The 17,033-nt window shown below is 34.8% G+C and overlaps 1 protein-coding gene across 1 annotated transcript; it reads right to left on the bottom strand.

Annotated features, from left to right (window-relative positions):
* Positions 1 to 395: 395 nt before the first annotated feature.
* LOC141048001 (serine/threonine-protein kinase SBK1-like) lies at positions 396 to 3,061 on the bottom strand. Its single transcript, XM_073543361.1, has 3 exons — positions 2,937 to 3,061; positions 1,583 to 1,785; positions 396 to 1,232 (listed from the first exon to the last, which is right to left on the bottom strand). The coding sequence occupies exons 1-3, from the start codon at positions 3,049 to 3,051 to the stop codon at positions 624 to 626; spliced, it is 927 nt and encodes a 308-aa protein (XP_073399462.1). The 5' UTR covers positions 3,052 to 3,061; the 3' UTR covers positions 396 to 623.
* Between the last annotated feature and the right edge of the window lie 13,972 nt (positions 3,062 to 17,033).

Genomic DNA, 17,033 nt, shown 5'->3' with positions numbered 1-17,033 from the left:
GGAGGTGAAGTAGGAAGAGTAGATGCAGGAACTGAAAATGCTCATTTGTGTATGCTAAGTGACCAGATGCACATGTTCCTTGTGTTCTTCAGTGGTCCCATTCAGATCAACCAAAAGACTTCTGATAATTGTAGTCCACTCTGGAGTTTCGACCACCAGTTTGAGATTAGAATGATCGCCCCATGATTTCCTTCCATGAAGCCTTTCGAAATTTCCACTTTGGATTGAAGAGTCAATGTGATTCCTTCTGCATGGATCAATATGAATTTAATTAAGCCGACACAGTGGGTGAGATAAATCAGCATATTCCAAAAAAGAAAGGGATGCTCCCTGCATAGTCAAACCTACACAAAAATCAGAGCTTTCAGCCCAAAGAAAGGTAACTATACCATAAATACAAAAATATAAAATTTATTGAAAATATAATTAAATACAAGAAGAAGTAAAAAACAACAGTAATCACAGATGTGTATACAGAGGATGCAAAAAGCAACTGGCGCATGCTCATATAAGGCACATATTAAGTTCTATTTTCCTTAATGGATTAATATGATTGGATTGTCGACTTCTGCTCCAAGACTTAATGTGCTGCTTTCCGGGTTCTGTTTCATCATAAACTGAAGCTATTGGCTGTCCTCCACAACTTCTATTACCAAATCTTCCTCCTGAGCCTCCATGTTGGTGCCATACTCCAAGACGTTTATTTTCCAGGGAATATTGAGGTAATCAAAGACAGACAGAATTGGAAGACGAGAAGATGGACATTGAACAAGGAGATTGCCCAACATTTTAATGGCTTCTCTTGAAAACCTCTCCCAACGAGCAGGTGGAGGAATCTGGTCTGGATTTTTCTTCCAGTTGATGTACTCTTTGTACATTGCGTCTGTCTCTATTGCTTCCAGCCAGGGAAAATATCCAGTCAAAATAACAAAGAGAAGAACCCCAAAGGCCCAAGTATCTATAGCAGGGCTCAAGACTAAATATTCTTCTTCTTTCAATTCACTCAATTCTGGAGACATGTATGGAATAATATGTGACATGGAGGACACATAGGTTCCCACTGGTTGGGTCAAACCAAAGTCACTCAGCTTGATTTCATAACAGTCCTTGTCCATGAGCAACACATTGTCTGGCTTCAGGTCTCTGTGCACCAATCGTCTACCATGCAAATAGTCGAGGGCCCAAGATATCTGTAATGCGCACCTCTTGACCGCCTCCTCAGGAATTCCAACCTGCAGAAAACAAATCAGTATCATGAGAATTACTTGTGTAGTCCTTTATCTAAAGCAAAAATACTAAAATTTGAACAGTTTGCTATTGTTGGGACAGTGGATGCTGCAGTAGGTAAAACTGATTCGGTGATGGTCATGTGGCATCAAAAAGTGCATTGTAATAAAAGACTCTTCCACCCTTTAAAAGGCTTGATGTATTTCCAAAGAGCTTCATACGCATTAGTTAGCTAACTTGCTATGTGAGTATATAGAATCTCTCCCTTATTGTTGATGTCTATCTCCAAGCTTTGGTGTTTCACAATAAAGTACGTATGTATTGTAAGAGAAGAACTGAAGCCGGCCTTTCTTACCTCACTTTGGATAATATCATGCAAGGTGCCCGCCGTTGCCAACTCCTGAGTCAGCACATAGTGGTCCATTGTGCCAATAAAGATGGGGTATGTGCCAATAATGTTCGGGTGGTCAGAGAGGGTGATTGACAATGACAACTCCATCAGAAAGGTTTGCAGTTTAGTTCTGTCCTTCCTTATTAATTTCACAGCTGCTGGTTCTCCTAAAAAACACACAAAAAAGAAAAATGTATAACACCAGTTTAATCCCAAGTTTATCACTATAAAAATGATGCCAGATGTGCTTGGCATCCACTTATCCTTTTTACTTCAAATTAAAAACAAATATGATTAAACAAAAAAATACTTTAGATGAAAGTCAGGGAATGACAGGCTGAGGCTGCCATGAAAATTAGAACAAAGTTGACCGAAACAGCCAATTTTGGCATCCTCCAAATCTTAGAAAGATATCAGTGAGCAGAAATATCAGAAAGATAGAAATTCAATACACAATTGTTGTTTGTTTTTTTTTAGCTTAAATGTCACTATCTAGAGGAATGTACACAAGATCTATCATTTCGCTGACAGTCACCTTTCCAAACTCACCAGTACATGGAAACATTTGGCTCAGCTGTGGGTATAAAGATTAAGCGGTTGGAGCTAAAACTCATGATATTTTTTTCCTCCTTGGAGATAATTTTGACAGCCGCTGTCTAACATTAAACTTGGGACCTCTCGAAAACATGTTTGTGTTCTCTACAAAAGAGCCACTGTCTGAATCATCTTGCAGCCAACTATCTCCAGTGAGAAAAAAAAAAACAACTGGGAGACCCAACTCCAACTTCTTAATCCTTTTGTCTCTCAATGACTTCTGTCAGGTTCACAATGGATGATGGAGCCTATTGATATTTTTAGATGGACATTTTTATAACATGAGAGAGTAAAGTTGGTCATACACATGGATATCTGTCTCCAGACCATTGGCAGATCCATCTGACTTTGATGAAAGCTGATGACACAGAAGAAATGAAGCCCCCTCTCACTATTAACAGCTAGCGAGGTAACATTTGGCCAACATTTATTTCTCCTGACCTCTCTATTGTCATATGATCCCTATTTAACCCAACTATAAACATTAGATATTGATCAAAATTTGCCAAATTTGGCAGGTTTGGATGATTTTACTCCTAGGTGTATGGGCATTTTGACAGCTGATGTTACTAAAATATTATGGACCTACCAATGACCTACAAATAAATAGCTCATCTCCATGGCCAGTTAAAGTCATTAATATATTAGACATATACATAAATTGCCACTTTTATTTCATCGATGTTCATAAATGATCATCTTTGTTTTTGCATTGTTCACATACCTGTTAATTTGTTCTGTGCAAGTACAACTTTTCCAAATGACCCTTGGCCAAGCTCCTTGATGACATTGTAGCATTCAGAAATCTCCACTATTTCCAAGATTTGGAAGGCGGCCATAGCTGCTTGAAAGTTGGTGATTCTTTGTGCTAACCAATAGAAACTCAGAAACTCTGTATGACCCTATAGGAAAACATAAGGAACACGATTAATACAACATAATTTGGTGATCACAGTCCTCAGTTCTTTAGGCAGCTATCATAATTTAGAAACTCATCATACAACAAAAATAAATGCCAGTCAGTATCTTAATTAGGATTTTTGCTGTCAGCAACTTTTCCATGAAGTCATTATAATTACTGATAATATCAAAATTAGGATAAATCTAAATGGTGCTATGATAATAATCTCTAGATACAAACACTTCTGTATCTTTTATATGTTTGAGGATTAGGACAAGCAAGAAAATTAGAATTTTTAACCAGTGTAATGGCACTACAAATCTGAATAATTGTTGTTTGGTTATTTGGCAAGAAGACCCCAAACTCCTAATAAATAACACCAATGGATATACTATTCAAGAGTGATCTTACCTGGGTCAGGTTTTTGGTGAAAATTATAAGTTCTTTCTGCTCCAAAAAGTTGAATGATGTCGCTTTTTTATGGTTCAGTCAGAGAGGTCCTATCTCCACAGAGAAGTTCTCAGGAATAAGCCCACAAGACTCATTCAATAATAGGACTTTTATGGATCAAAACGTGCGCTGCCAGACCATCAATCCTCACAGGTGGTATATTTAATATATTTATTTCCCAACGCGTTTCGAGGTCATAAAACCTCTTCCTCAGGGGATGACATGTACAGGCAGGTAAAGACATTGCCGGTTTTATACATACATGGTTCAAATATTGGCGCCAAGAGTCACATGTTGGGGAAGGGATAAAGGTCAGAGATCATCAGTATAAATGTTTAAAAACTTAGTACATTCAAAAGAATTAATACATTTGGTGTGTTCACAGATAAAAAATAGAGAAGAGGAAGGAAGTGAAGAAAAATAAAGAAGAAATAAAGGAAAAAAGAAAAAAAGAAAAAAAGAAGGAAGCGCTGCACGAACCCGTGGAAAAGGAACGAAAAAAAGGTGTTAGCCACTGTGTGATCCGCTACTCCAAGTGAGCAGAGGAAAAGTTGCTGAGAGAGGAAGAAATGATTAAAAAAAAAAATATATTAAATAATAAAAGTGAATATTGTTGGAAGTGAATGTGTTAAAATCTTTATTAGTACATAAAATGCAGTTAAAATTGGATGAATAAAAATATATGAATAAAAAAATAAAAAATATATGAAAATTGAATAAAAACGAGTCTGACCAAATATAAAATTAAAGGTAGGTAAAAATACAAAAGGTGAGGAATTAAAACCAGGATGGATGTCTGGTAAACTAATTGGAATCGCTGGAGAGCAGAGCACTTCTATAGACGGTCCTGAGGGCAGAAGCACACAGAAGAGGAAGTAGATTCAGGGAGGGAAATAAGCACGGGAGATCAGAAGGCGAAAGATCGGGTCCAGGAGAAGAAGGGAAAAGAAGCAGGAACAGCAGAGTCCCGCACTCTAAGAGTGTAAAACAAATAGAACAAGTGCAATAAAATTATATTAATATGCAAACAGTAATTTACACGCAATGAAACAACAGAGAATAAAACCAGGATTAGTAAAAGAGGCATGACAAGTTCAGAGAGCGGTGGCCAAAAGTTGAAGCATAAAAACGCAATCTTAAAAAATATTTGCACTAAAAAATATGTAAGAATAAACTTCATTAAACTCAATATCTATTTAATAAAATTATTCAGACAAGGGGATGAGCAGTAAAATTATTTTTATAGGAAGACTTCAGTGATTTCGTTAAGACCATTAGGTCTTAAAGTATTCAGCCTATAAATCCAAAAAACCTCCTTTCTGTTCAGTGACCCCATTCTATCAGTAATACTATTTGGAATGTGTTCAATGGGGCTAATTTTCAAACCATTTGGATTTTTATTATGCTCAACTGTACAATGCCTAGAAAGACCATGTTTTAAAAACCCTTTTTTAATATTATGTCTGTGAGAGTTAATTCTCAAATGCAGTGGTTGGGTTGTCCTCCCCACATACTGCTTACCGCATTCGCACTCAATCAAATAAATCACAAAGTCAGTGGTGCAGGAAAGAAACTCCTTAATGGGGAAAACTTCATTTGTACTAGTTGATTTAAAATTCTTTTCTTTATGTGCGATACAAGTACAACATAGACAGTTCCTCTTGCCGCATTTGAAAATACCATAAAGAGGGGTATTAAAAACAGATAAAAATTTGCTGCTACTTTTAACATTTTTTAACCGGCTAGGAGCCACTGTGCTCTTAATGGTGGGGGCTCTTCTAAAAGTCACGCCAGGTTTATTTGGGAGGAATTTCTGCAGTACGGGGTCATTCAGTAAAATGTGCCAGTTACTCCTCAGAATTTTCCTAATTTCTGTGTGCTCAGAGCAGAATTGCGTGATAAAATTAGTCATAAATTTGTTGCTTTTGGGTTTAACCGTTTTAATGCCATTAATAAGGCTATCTTGAGATAGATTAATGCATTTGTTGAAGGCATTGGTAAGTAAATTAACAGGGTAATTTTTTTCGATAAATCTATTTTTTAATATTTCTGCCTGGTCCTTAAAAACTTTCGTGTCTGTGCAGTTTTTCCTTATTCTTCTATATTGATTAGTAGGGATGTTCCTCAGCCATTTCCCAAAATGACCACTACTAAAAGGGATATAGCTGTTTGTATCCACATTTTTAAAAAACGTTTTCGTTAGAATTCTATTATTCTCAATGTAGATAGTCAGATCTAAAAAATTAATATTTTCTTTGTCATAGATTGCTGATAAACTTAAACCCCAAATATTGTTATTAATGTCTCGAATAAAATCACCAATATTATTACCAGTATTGTCCCATATGAAGAACAAATCATCTATATATCTTTTGTAAAAAATACAGTTATTGTGCCATCTAGATTTAAAAATATAAAATTCTTCAAATACCCCCATGAAAATATTAGCATAGGTGGGTGCTACTTTTGAACCCATCGCGGTCCCGAGTTGCTGGTGATATAAAATTCCATTGAAAGTAAAATAATTATTATTCAATATAAAATCCATACCCTTTAATAAAAAGCTTTTTTGTCCTTTGCTCAGTCTAACATCTTTCAATAGGACTTTATTAAAACAAGCTAAACCCAAATTGTGTGGGATGTTTGAATACAACGAAGAAACATCCATGGTTACCAGTATATACTGTGGCTTCCAATCAATATGTTGTAAAAATTGGATTAGTTGTGTAGAATCTTTAATAAAACTTTTTAATATAGGGACATGAGAAACCATTATTCTGTCGATGTAATGAGATAAATTACTGGTTAGTGAATTAATGCCAGAGATAATAGGTCTCCCTGGAGGATTAACCAAACTTTTATGAATTTTTGGCAAGTGATAAAAAAAGGGGGTCCTTGGGTCCGTTACATGAAGGAATTTCAATTCATTTTTATCAAATATATTATTATTCTTTCCTTCTAAGATTAAATTGTCATAGGCAACTCTGGACCTGATTAGGGTATCAAAAGGGACTTTAATATAATATTTATCATCTGATAAAATATTAAGAGCTTCATTGCAATATTCATCTCTATTCTGGATTACGACCCCTCCACCCTTGTCAGCAGATCGAATTATTATTTCGGTATTAGATTTCAATGTTTTCAGAGCGGTTTTTTCATTTTTAGTTAGATTACATTTATAACCATAAGTAGCTTTGGTGGAAAAAATCTCTTTGAATTTCCTTTGTACAACATCGCTGAAGACTTTTAGATAGTGGCCTCTGTCTTCCAATGGATAAAATTTAGATTTGATTGGGACATTTAGATGAAAGGAATCATAATCTACTTCACTATTAATTTGTGTATCTTCATTTGTACCATTACAAGTAGTGTTATTCATTTCTTTAATTGCAAAATGTCTTTTTAATGTAAGTTTTCTAATAAACAATTGGAGGTCTAAAAAAAGATCAAAATCGTTTGTTTTGTAAGTGGGGCAGAAATTCAATCCTTTTGAGAGGACTCTAATTTCATCAATAGTGAGGATATGAGAGGATAAATTAAAGATATTACTACCCTCAGAGGAACAATTATTTTTATCCTTTATTTTCCATTTATTTTGCCTTTCTTCTTTTCGGCCCCCTCTGCATCCTCTATAGAGCCCTTTCTTTTTCCAGTTCTTGGTGAAAAGAAGTTTTTTACCTGAGAGTTTTTTACTGTCTGCGGTAAAAAAGGAACCGTAGCAGTATTGTTAGTGTCTGAATTATCAATTAGGATCGTATTCCCATTGGAAGTATTGGAAACAATACAATTAAGGGCGGAATTGTGTTTGGATATATTTAAATCTATATCCTCGTGTATGGAAAGGTCCAATAGTGAATTAGGAGTGGACTCAGGAAATTCAATAAGTGCAGGTGAAGTGAGAGCTGCAGGAGTGGGTGTGATAATTTTATCATTGATAATGGTAGGATTAGTTGTATCTATTAAATTCTTCCTAGTGTCATTATCATTAAACTGTTTTATTTGTTTTTTAATACTTTCTAAATGTTTAATGGCTTCAATAAGTGGTGCAGTGGTTGCAGTGCTTTTTATGACAGGGGGTTTAGAAAAGATATTTTCCTTATTTCCAGTTGGTAGACCTTTGGAGGGTAAAACCAAAGGTATAGGGGATTGTCCTAAAGTGATTTTATCATTTATTTTAACTTGTTCTGTCATATTAGTTGTTACTTCCAAACACTCGGTAATACATTTCTTTTCAACGGTTTTCGTCTTATTTCTATAGTCCTCTCTGTCTCTCTGTAATTTTTTAGATTTCTTTAGAATAGTTTCATGCTCCACTTGCATGACATGCGTTATAACGTTAGAGTTAATCTTCTTGTATTCTGGATGTTTATGGAAAGGGATAAGGTCTTTTGATAGACTCATAACCTTAAGAGCTGCCAGTTCAGCCAATTTAGATCTTTTTTTATATAGTAATAAAATCATTTTATGCATACAATTGTTGAGGTTATTGTCCCAATCTTGCGTAAAGCTCAAATCGTTCATAAAAGGTGAGTCGAACACTAACCTCAGTCCCCGAGGGCATATGTTCTCTTCTAAATAGATCGATAAAAAACGTGCATCCAAACCATAATGGAGTTCCTCCTTAATAGCTTCTTTAAAGTTATAAAAAATCTTCCGGAGTGTCTTTGTTTCGTCTTCACTGAAAGGGTTGACAGTTTCCTCTTCTCCAGTGGAAAAGCCGATATTCCCAATTGTCTGTAGTATTAGTCTTTCCCTGGACGAGAGTCTATTCTGAAAATATTCCATCCTTGGACAGAGTAACGGACCCTCTGCTGCTCAAAATCCAAAACACTAACAGTGTTTTCCACGCACCGTCAGGGGTTTAGAATAATTAGAACTGCAAGGAAAAAAAGCGCAATAGGGTCTTATCTGAGAAAATCAAGATATCAAATAGTAGTATATACTCACCGTATACAGGAGAGTAACAGGCATAAAGAAATGCGGTCAGCTTGCTGCACATCCAAATGACCACGCTGTGGCCATAAATCTTCAGATTCAATAATAGGACTTTTATGGATCAAAACGTGCGCTGCCAGACCATCAATCCTCACAGGTGGTATATTTAATATATTTATTTCCCAACGCGTTTCGAGGTCATAAAACCTCTTCCTCAGGGGATGACATGTACAGGCAGGTAAAGACATTGCCGGTTTTATACATACATGGTTCAAATATTGGCGCCAAGAGTCACATGTTGGGGAAGGGATAAAGGTCAGAGATCATCAGTATAAATGTTTAAAAACTTAGTACATTCAAAAGAATTAATACATTTGGTGTGTTCACAGATAAAAAATAGAGAAGAGGAAGGAAGTGAAGAAAAATAAAGAAGAAATAAAGGAAAAAAGAAAAAAAGAAAAAAAGAAGGAAGCGCTGCACGAACCCGTGGAAAAGGAACGAAAAAAAGGTGTTAGCCACTGTGTGATCCGCTACTCCAAGTGAGCAGAGGAAAAGTTGCTGAGAGAGGAAGAAATGATTAAAAAAAAAAATATATTAAATAATAAAAGTGAATATTGTTGGAAGTGAATGTGTTAAAATCTTTATTAGTACATAAAATGCAGTTAAAATTGGATGAATAAAAATATATGAATAAAAAAATAAAAAATATATGAAAATTGAATGAAAACGAGTCTGACCAAATATAAAATTAAAGGTAGGTAAAAATACAAAAGGTGAGGAATTAAAACCAGGATGGATGTCTGGTAAACTAATTGGAATCGCTGGAGAGCAGAGCACTTCTATAGACGGTCCTGAGGGCAGAAGCACACAGAAGAGGAAGTAGATTCAGGGAGGGAAATAAGCACGGGAGATCAGAAGGCGAAAGATCGGGTCCAGGAGAAGAAGGGAAAAGAAGCAGGAACAGCAGAGTCCCGCACTCTAAGAGTGTAAAACAAATAGAACAAGTGCAATAAAATTATATTAATATGCAAACAGTAATTTACACGCAATGAAACAACAGAGAATAAAACCAGGATTAGTAAAAGAGGCATGACAAGTTCAGAGAGCGGTGGCCAAAAGTTGAAGCATAAAAACGCAATCTTAAAAAATATTTGCACTAAAAAATATGTAAGAATAAACTTCATTAAACTCAATATCTATTTAATAAAATTATTCAGACAAGGGGATGAGCAGTAAAATTATTTTTATAGGAAGACTTCAGTGATTTCGTTAAGACCATTAGGTCTTAAAGTATTCAGCCTATAAATCCAAAAAACCTCCTTTCTGTTCAGTGACCCCATTCTATCAGTAATACTATTTGGAATGTGTTCAATGGGGCTAATTTTCAAACCATTTGGATTTTTATTATGCTCAACTGTACAATGCCTAGAAAGACCATGTTTTAAAAACCCTTTTTTAATATTATGTCTGTGAGAGTTAATTCTCAAATGCAGTGGTTGGGTTGTCCTCCCCACATACTGCTTACCGCATTCGCACTCAATCAAATAAATCACAAAGTCAGTGGTGCAGGAAAGAAACTCCTTAATGGGGAAAACTTCATTTGTACTAGTTGATTTAAAATTCTTTTCTTTATGTGCGATACAAGTACAACATAGACAGTTCCTCTTGCCGCATTTGAAAATACCATAAAGAGGGGTATTAAAAACAGATAAAAATTTGCTGCTACTTTTAACATTTTTTAACCGGCTAGGAGCCACTGTGCTCTTAATGGTGGGGGCTCTTCTAAAAGTCACGCCAGGTTTATTTGGGAGGAATTTCTGCAGTACGGGGTCATTCAGTAAAATGTGCCAGTTACTCCTCAGAATTTTCCTAATTTCTGTGTGCTCAGAGCAGAATTGCGTGATAAAATTAGTCATAAATTTGTTGCTTTTGGGTTTAACCGTTTTAATGCCATTAATAAGGCTATCTTGAGATAGATTAATGCATTTGTTGAAGGCATTGGTAAGTAAATTAACAGGGTAATTTTTTTCGATAAATCTATTTTTTAATATTTCTGCCTGGTCCTTAAAAACTTTCGTGTCTGTGCAGTTTTTCCTTATTCTTCTATATTGATTAGTAGGGATGTTCCTCAGCCATTTCCCAAAATGACCACTACTAAAAGGGATATAGCTGTTTGTATCCACATTTTTAAAAAACGTTTTCGTTAGAATTCTATTATTCTCAATGTAGATAGTCAGATCTAAAAAATTAATATTTTCTTTGTCATAGATTGCTGATAAACTTAAACCCCAAATATTGTTATTAATGTCTCGAATAAAATCACCAATATTATTACCAGTATTGTCCCATATGAAGAACAAATCATCTATATATCTTTTGTAAAAAATACAGTTATTGTGCCATCTAGATTTAAAAATATAAAATTCTTCAAATACCCCCATGAAAATATTAGCATAGGTGGGTGCTACTTTTGAACCCATCGCGGTCCCGAGTTGCTGGTGATATAAAATTCCATTGAAAGTAAAATAATTATTATTCAATATAAAATCCATACCCTTTAATAAAAAGCTTTTTTGTCCTTTGCTCAGTCTAACATCTTTCAATAGGACTTTATTAAAACAAGCTAAACCCAAATTGTGTGGGATGTTTGAATACAACGAAGAAACATCCATGGTTACCAGTATATACTGTGGCTTCCAATCAATATGTTGTAAAAATTGGATTAGTTGTGTAGAATCTTTAATAAAACTTTTTAATATAGGGACATGAGAAACCATTATTCTGTCGATGTAATGAGATAAATTACTGGTTAGTGAATTAATGCCAGAGATAATAGGTCTCCCTGGAGGATTAACCAAACTTTTATGAATTTTTGGCAAGTGATAAAAAAAGGGGGTCCTTGGGTCCGTTACATGAAGGAATTTCAATTCATTTTTATCAAATATATTATTATTCTTTCCTTCTAAGATTAAATTGTCATAGGCAACTCTGGACCTGATTAGGGTATCAAAAGGGACTTTAATATAATATTTATCATCTGATAAAATATTAAGAGCTTCATTGCAATATTCATCTCTATTCTGGATTACGACCCCTCCACCCTTGTCAGCAGATCGAATTATTGTTTCGGTATTAGATTTCAATGTTTTCAGAGCGGTTTTTTCATTTTTAGTTAGATTACATTTATAACCATAAGTAGCTTTGGTGGAAAAAATCTCTTTGAATTTCCTTTGTACAACATCGCTGAAGACTTTTAGATAGTGGCCTCTGTCTTCCAATGGATAAAATTTAGATTTGATTGGGACATTTAGATGAAAGGAATCATAATCTACTTCACTATTAATTTGTGTATCTTCATTTGTACCATTACAAGTAGTGTTATTCATTTCTTTAATTGCAAAATGTCTTTTTAATGTAAGTTTTCTAATAAACAATTGGAGGTCTAAAAAAAGATCAAAATCGTTTGTTTTGTAAGTGGGGCAGAAATTCAATCCTTTTGAGAGGACTCTAATTTCATCAATAGTGAGGATATGAGAGGATAAATTAAAGATATTACTACCCTCAGAGGAACAATTATTTTTATCCTTTATTTTCCATTTATTTTGCCTTTCTTCTTTTCGGCCCCCTCTGCATCCTCTATAGAGCCCTTTCTTTTTCCAGTTCTTGGTGAAAAGAAGTTTTTTACCTGAGAGTTTTTTACTGTCTGCGGTAAAAAAGGAACCGTAGCAGTATTGTTAGTGTCTGAATTATCAATTAGGATCGTATTCCCATTGGAAGTATTGGAAACAATACAATTAAGGGCGGAATTGTGTTTGGATATATTTAAATCTATATCCTCGTGTATGGAAAGGTCCAATAGTGAATTAGGAGTGGACTCAGGAAATTCAATAAGTGCAGGTGAAGTGAGAGCTGCAGGAGTGGGTGTGATAATTTTATCATTGATAATGGTAGGATTAGTTGTATCTATTAAATTCTTCCTAGTGTCATTATCATTAAACTGTTTTATTTGTTTTTTAATACTTTCTAAATGTTTAATGGCTTCAATAAGTGGTGCAGTGGTTGCAGTGCTTTTTATGACAGGGGGTTTAGAAAAGATATTTTCCTTATTTCCAGTTGGTAGACCTTTGGAGGGTAAAACCAAAGGTATAGGGGATTGTCCTAAAGTGATTTTATCATTTATTTTAACTTGTTCTGTCATATTAGTTGTTACTTCCAAACACTCGGTAATACATTTCTTTTCAACGGTTTTCGTCTTATTTCTATAGTCCTCTCTGTCTCTCTGTAATTTTTTAGATTTCTTTAGAATAGTTTCATGCTCCACTTGCATGACATGCGTTATAACGTTAGAGTTAATCTTCTTGTATTCTGGATGTTTATGGAAAGGGATAAGGTCTTTTGATAGACTCATAACCTTAAGAGCTGCCAGTTCAGCCAATTTAGATCTTTTTTTATATAGTAATAAAATCATTTTATGCATACAATTGTTGAGGTTATTGTCCCAATCTTGCGTAAAGCTCAAATCGTTCATAAAAGGTGAGTCGAACACTAACCTCAGTCCCCGAGGGCATATGTTCTCTTCTAAATAGATCGATAAAAAACGTGCATCCAAACCATAATGGAGTTCCTCCTTAATAGCTTCTTTAAAGTTATAAAAAATCTTCCGGAGTGTCTTTGTTTCGTCTTCACTGAAAGGGTTGACAGTTTCCTCTTCTCCAGTGGAAAAGCCGATATTCCCAATTGTCTGTAGTATTAGTCTTTCCCTGGACGAGAGTCTATTCTGAAAATATTCCATCCTTGGACAGAGTAACGGACCCTCTGCTGCTCAAAATCCAAAACACTAACAGTGTTTTCCACGCACCGTCAGGGGTTTAGAATAATTAGAACTGCAAGGAAAAAAAGCGCAATAGGGTCTTATCTGAGAAAATCAAGATATCAAATAGTAGTATATACTCACCGTATACAGGAGAGTAACAGGCATAAAGAAATGCGGTCAGCTTGCTGCACATCCAAATGACCACGCTGTGGCCATAAATCTTCAGATTCAATAATAGGACTTTTATGGATCAAAACGTGCGCTGCCAGACCATCAATCCTCACAGGTGGTATATTTAATATATTTATTTCCCAACGCGTTTCGAGGTCATAAAACCTCTTCCTCAGGGGATGACATGTACAGGCAGGTAAAGACATTGCCGGTTTTATACATACATGGTTCAAATATTGGCGCCAAGAGTCACATGTTGGGGAAGGGATAAAGGTCAGAGATCATCAGTATAAATGTTTAAAAACTTAGTACATTCAAAAGAATTAATACATTTGGTGTGTTCACAGATAAAAAATAGAGAAGAGGAAGGAAGTGAAGAAAAATAAAGAAGAAATAAAGGAAAAAAGAAAAAAAGAAAAAAAGAAGGAAGCGCTGCACGAACCCGTGGAAAAGGAACGAAAAAAAGGTGTTAGCCACTGTGTGATCCGCTACTCCAAGTGAGCAGAGGAAAAGTTGCTGAGAGAGGAAGAAATGATTAAAAAAAAAAATATATTAAATAATAAAAGTGAATATTGTTGGAAGTGAATGTGTTAAAATCTTTATTAGTACATAAAATGCAGTTAAAATTGGATGAATAAAAATATATGAATAAAAAAATAAAAAATATATGAAAATTGAATAAAAACGAGTCTGACCAAATATAAAATTAAAGGTAGGTAAAAATACAAAAGGTGAGGAATTAAAACCAGGATGGATGTCTGGTAAACTAATTGGAATCGCTGGAGAGCAGAGCACTTCTATAGACGGTCCTGAGGGCAGAAGCACACAGAAGAGGAAGTAGATTCAGGGAGGGAAATAAGCACGGGAGATCAGAAGGCGAAAGATCGGGTCCAGGAGAAGAAGGGAAAAGAAGCAGGAACAGCAGAGTCCCGCACTCTAAGAGTGTAAAACAAATAGAACAAGTGCAATAAAATTATATTAATATGCAAACAGTAATTTAAACACTATCTAAAAGTCTTCAGCGATGTTGTACAAAGGAAATTCAAAGAGATTTTTTCCACCAAAGCTACTTATGGTTATAAATGTAATCTAACTAAAAATGAAAAAACCGCTCTGAAAACATTGAAATCTAATACCGAAATAATAATTCGATCTGCTGACAAGGGTGGAGGGGTCGTAATCCAGAATAGAGATGAATATTGCAATGAAGCTCTTAATATTTTATCAGATGATAAATATTATATTAAAGTCCCTTTTGATACCCTAATCAGGTCCAGAGTTGCCTATGACAATTTAATCTTAGAAGGAAAGAATAATAATATATTTGATAAAAATGAATTGAAATTCCTTCATGTAACGGACCCAAGGACCCCCTTTTTTTATCACTTGCCAAAAATTCATAAAAGTTTGGTTAATCCTCCAGGGAGACCTATTATCTCTGGCATTAATTCACTAACCAGTAATTTATCTCATTACATCGACAGAATAATGGTTTCTCATGTCCCTATATTAAAAAGTTTTATTAAAGATTCTACACAACTAATCCAATTTTTACAACATATTGATTGGAAGCCACAGTATATACTGGTAACCATGGATGTTTCTTCGTTGTATTCAAACATCCCACACAATTTGGGTTTAGCTTGTTTTAATAAAGTCCTATTGAAAGATGTTAGACTGAGCAAAGGACAAAAAAGCTTTTTATTAAAGGGTATGGATTTTATATTGAATAATAATTATTTTACTTTCAATGGAATTTTATATCACCAGCAACTCGGGACCGCGATGGGTTCAAAAGTAGCACCCACCTATGCTAATATTTTCATGGGGGTATTTGAAGAATTTTATATTTTTAAATCTAGATGGCACAATAACTGTATTTTTTACAAAAGATATATAGATGATTTGTTCTTCATATGGGACAATACTGGTAATAATATTGGTGATTTTATTCGAGACATTAATAACAATATTTGGGGTTTAAGTTTATCAGCAATCTATGACAAAGAAAATATTAATTTTTTAGATCTGACTATCTACATTGAGAATAATAGAATTCTAACGAAAACGTTTTTTAAAAATGTGGATACAAACAGCTATATCCCTTTTAGTAGTGGTCATTTTGGGAAATGGCTGAGGAACATCCCTACTAATCAATATAGAAGAATAAGGAAAAACTGCACAGACACGAAAGTTTTTAAGGACCAGGCAGAAATATTAAAAAATAGATTTATCGAAAAAAATTACCCTGTTAATTTACTTACCAATGCCTTCAACAAATGCATTAATCTATCTCAAGATAGCCTTATTAATGGCATTAAAACGGTTAAACCCAAAAGCAACAAATTTATGACTAATTTTATCACGCAATTCTGCTCTGAGCACACAGAAATTAGGAAAATTCTGAGGAGTAACTGGCACATTTTACTGAATGACCCCGTACTGCAGAAATTCCTCCCAAATAAACCTGGCGTGACTTTTAGAAGAGCCCCCACCATTAAGAGCACAGTGGCTCCTAGCCGGTTAAAAAATGTTAAAAGTAGCAGCAAATTTTTATCTGTTTTTAATACCCCTCTTTATGGTATTTTCAAATGCGGCAAGAGGAACTGTCTATGTTGTACTTGTATCGCACATAAAGAAAAGAATTTTAAATCAACTAGTACAAATGAAGTTTTCCCCATTAAGGAGTTTCTTTCCTGCACCACTGACTTTGTGATTTATTTGATTGAGTGCGAATGCGGTAAGCAGTATGTGGGGAGGACAACCCAACCACTGCATTTGAGAATTAACTCTCACAGACATAATATTAAAAAAGGGTTTTTAAAACATGGTCTTTCTAGGCATTGTACAGTTGAGCATAATAAAAATCCAAATGGTTTGAAAATTAGCCCCATTGAACACATTCCAAATAGTATTACTGATAGAATGGGGTCACTGAACAGAAAGGAGGTTTTTTGGATTTATAGGCTGAATACTTTAAGACCTAATGGTCTTAACGAAATCACTGAAGTCTTCCTATAAAAATAATTTTACTGCTCATCCCCTTGTCTGAATAATTTTATTAAATAGATATTGAGTTTAATGAAGTTTATTCTTACATATTTTTTAGTGCAAATATTTTTTAAGATTGCGTTTTTATGCTTCAACTTTTGGCCACCGCTCTCTGAACTTGTCATGCCTCTTTTACTAATCCTGGTTTTATTCTCTGTTGTTTCATTGCGTGTAAATTACTGTTTGCATATTAATATAATTTTATTGCACTTGTTCTATTTGTTTTACACTCTTAGAGTGCGGGACTCTGCTGTTCCTGCTTCTTTTCCCTTCTTCTCCTGGACCCGATCTTTCGCCTTCTGATCTCCCGTGCTTATTTCCCTCCCTGAATCTACTTCCTCTTCTGTGTGCTTCTGCCCTCAGGACCGTCTATAGAAGTGCTCTGCTCTCCAGCGATTCCAATTAGTTTACCAGACATCCATCCTGGTTTTAATTCCTCACCTTTTGTATTTTTACCTACCTTTAATTTTATATTTGGTCAGACTCGTTTTTATTCA

This window comes from Dendrobates tinctorius, unplaced genomic scaffold (genome assembly GCF_039654945.1).
Source record: "Dendrobates tinctorius isolate UK_male_01 unplaced genomic scaffold, ASM3965494v1 ptg000131l, whole genome shotgun sequence".
NCBI lineage: Eukaryota > Metazoa > Chordata > Amphibia > Anura > Dendrobatidae > Dendrobates > Dendrobates tinctorius.
The sequence above is the reverse complement of the archived record's forward strand: the minus strand, read 5'-3'. Positions and strand labels throughout refer to the sequence as shown.

What these genes read in the sequence shown, in the direction of transcription:
- LOC141048001 (XM_073543361.1), bottom strand. Translation starts at nt 3,051, where the DNA reads ATGGCCGCCTTCCAAATCTTGGAAATAGTGGAGATTTCTGAATGCTAC. An exon ending in TGCACAGAACAAATTAACAG is followed by an intron (nt 1,786 to 2,936) that starts GTATGTGAACAA and finishes TGTGTTTTTTAG; the next exon opens with GAGAACCAGCAGCTGTGAAA. An exon ending in ATGATATTATCCAAAGTGAG is followed by an intron (nt 1,233 to 1,582) that starts GTAAGAAAGGCC and finishes TGTTTTCTGCAG; the next exon opens with GTTGGAATTCCTGAGGAGGC.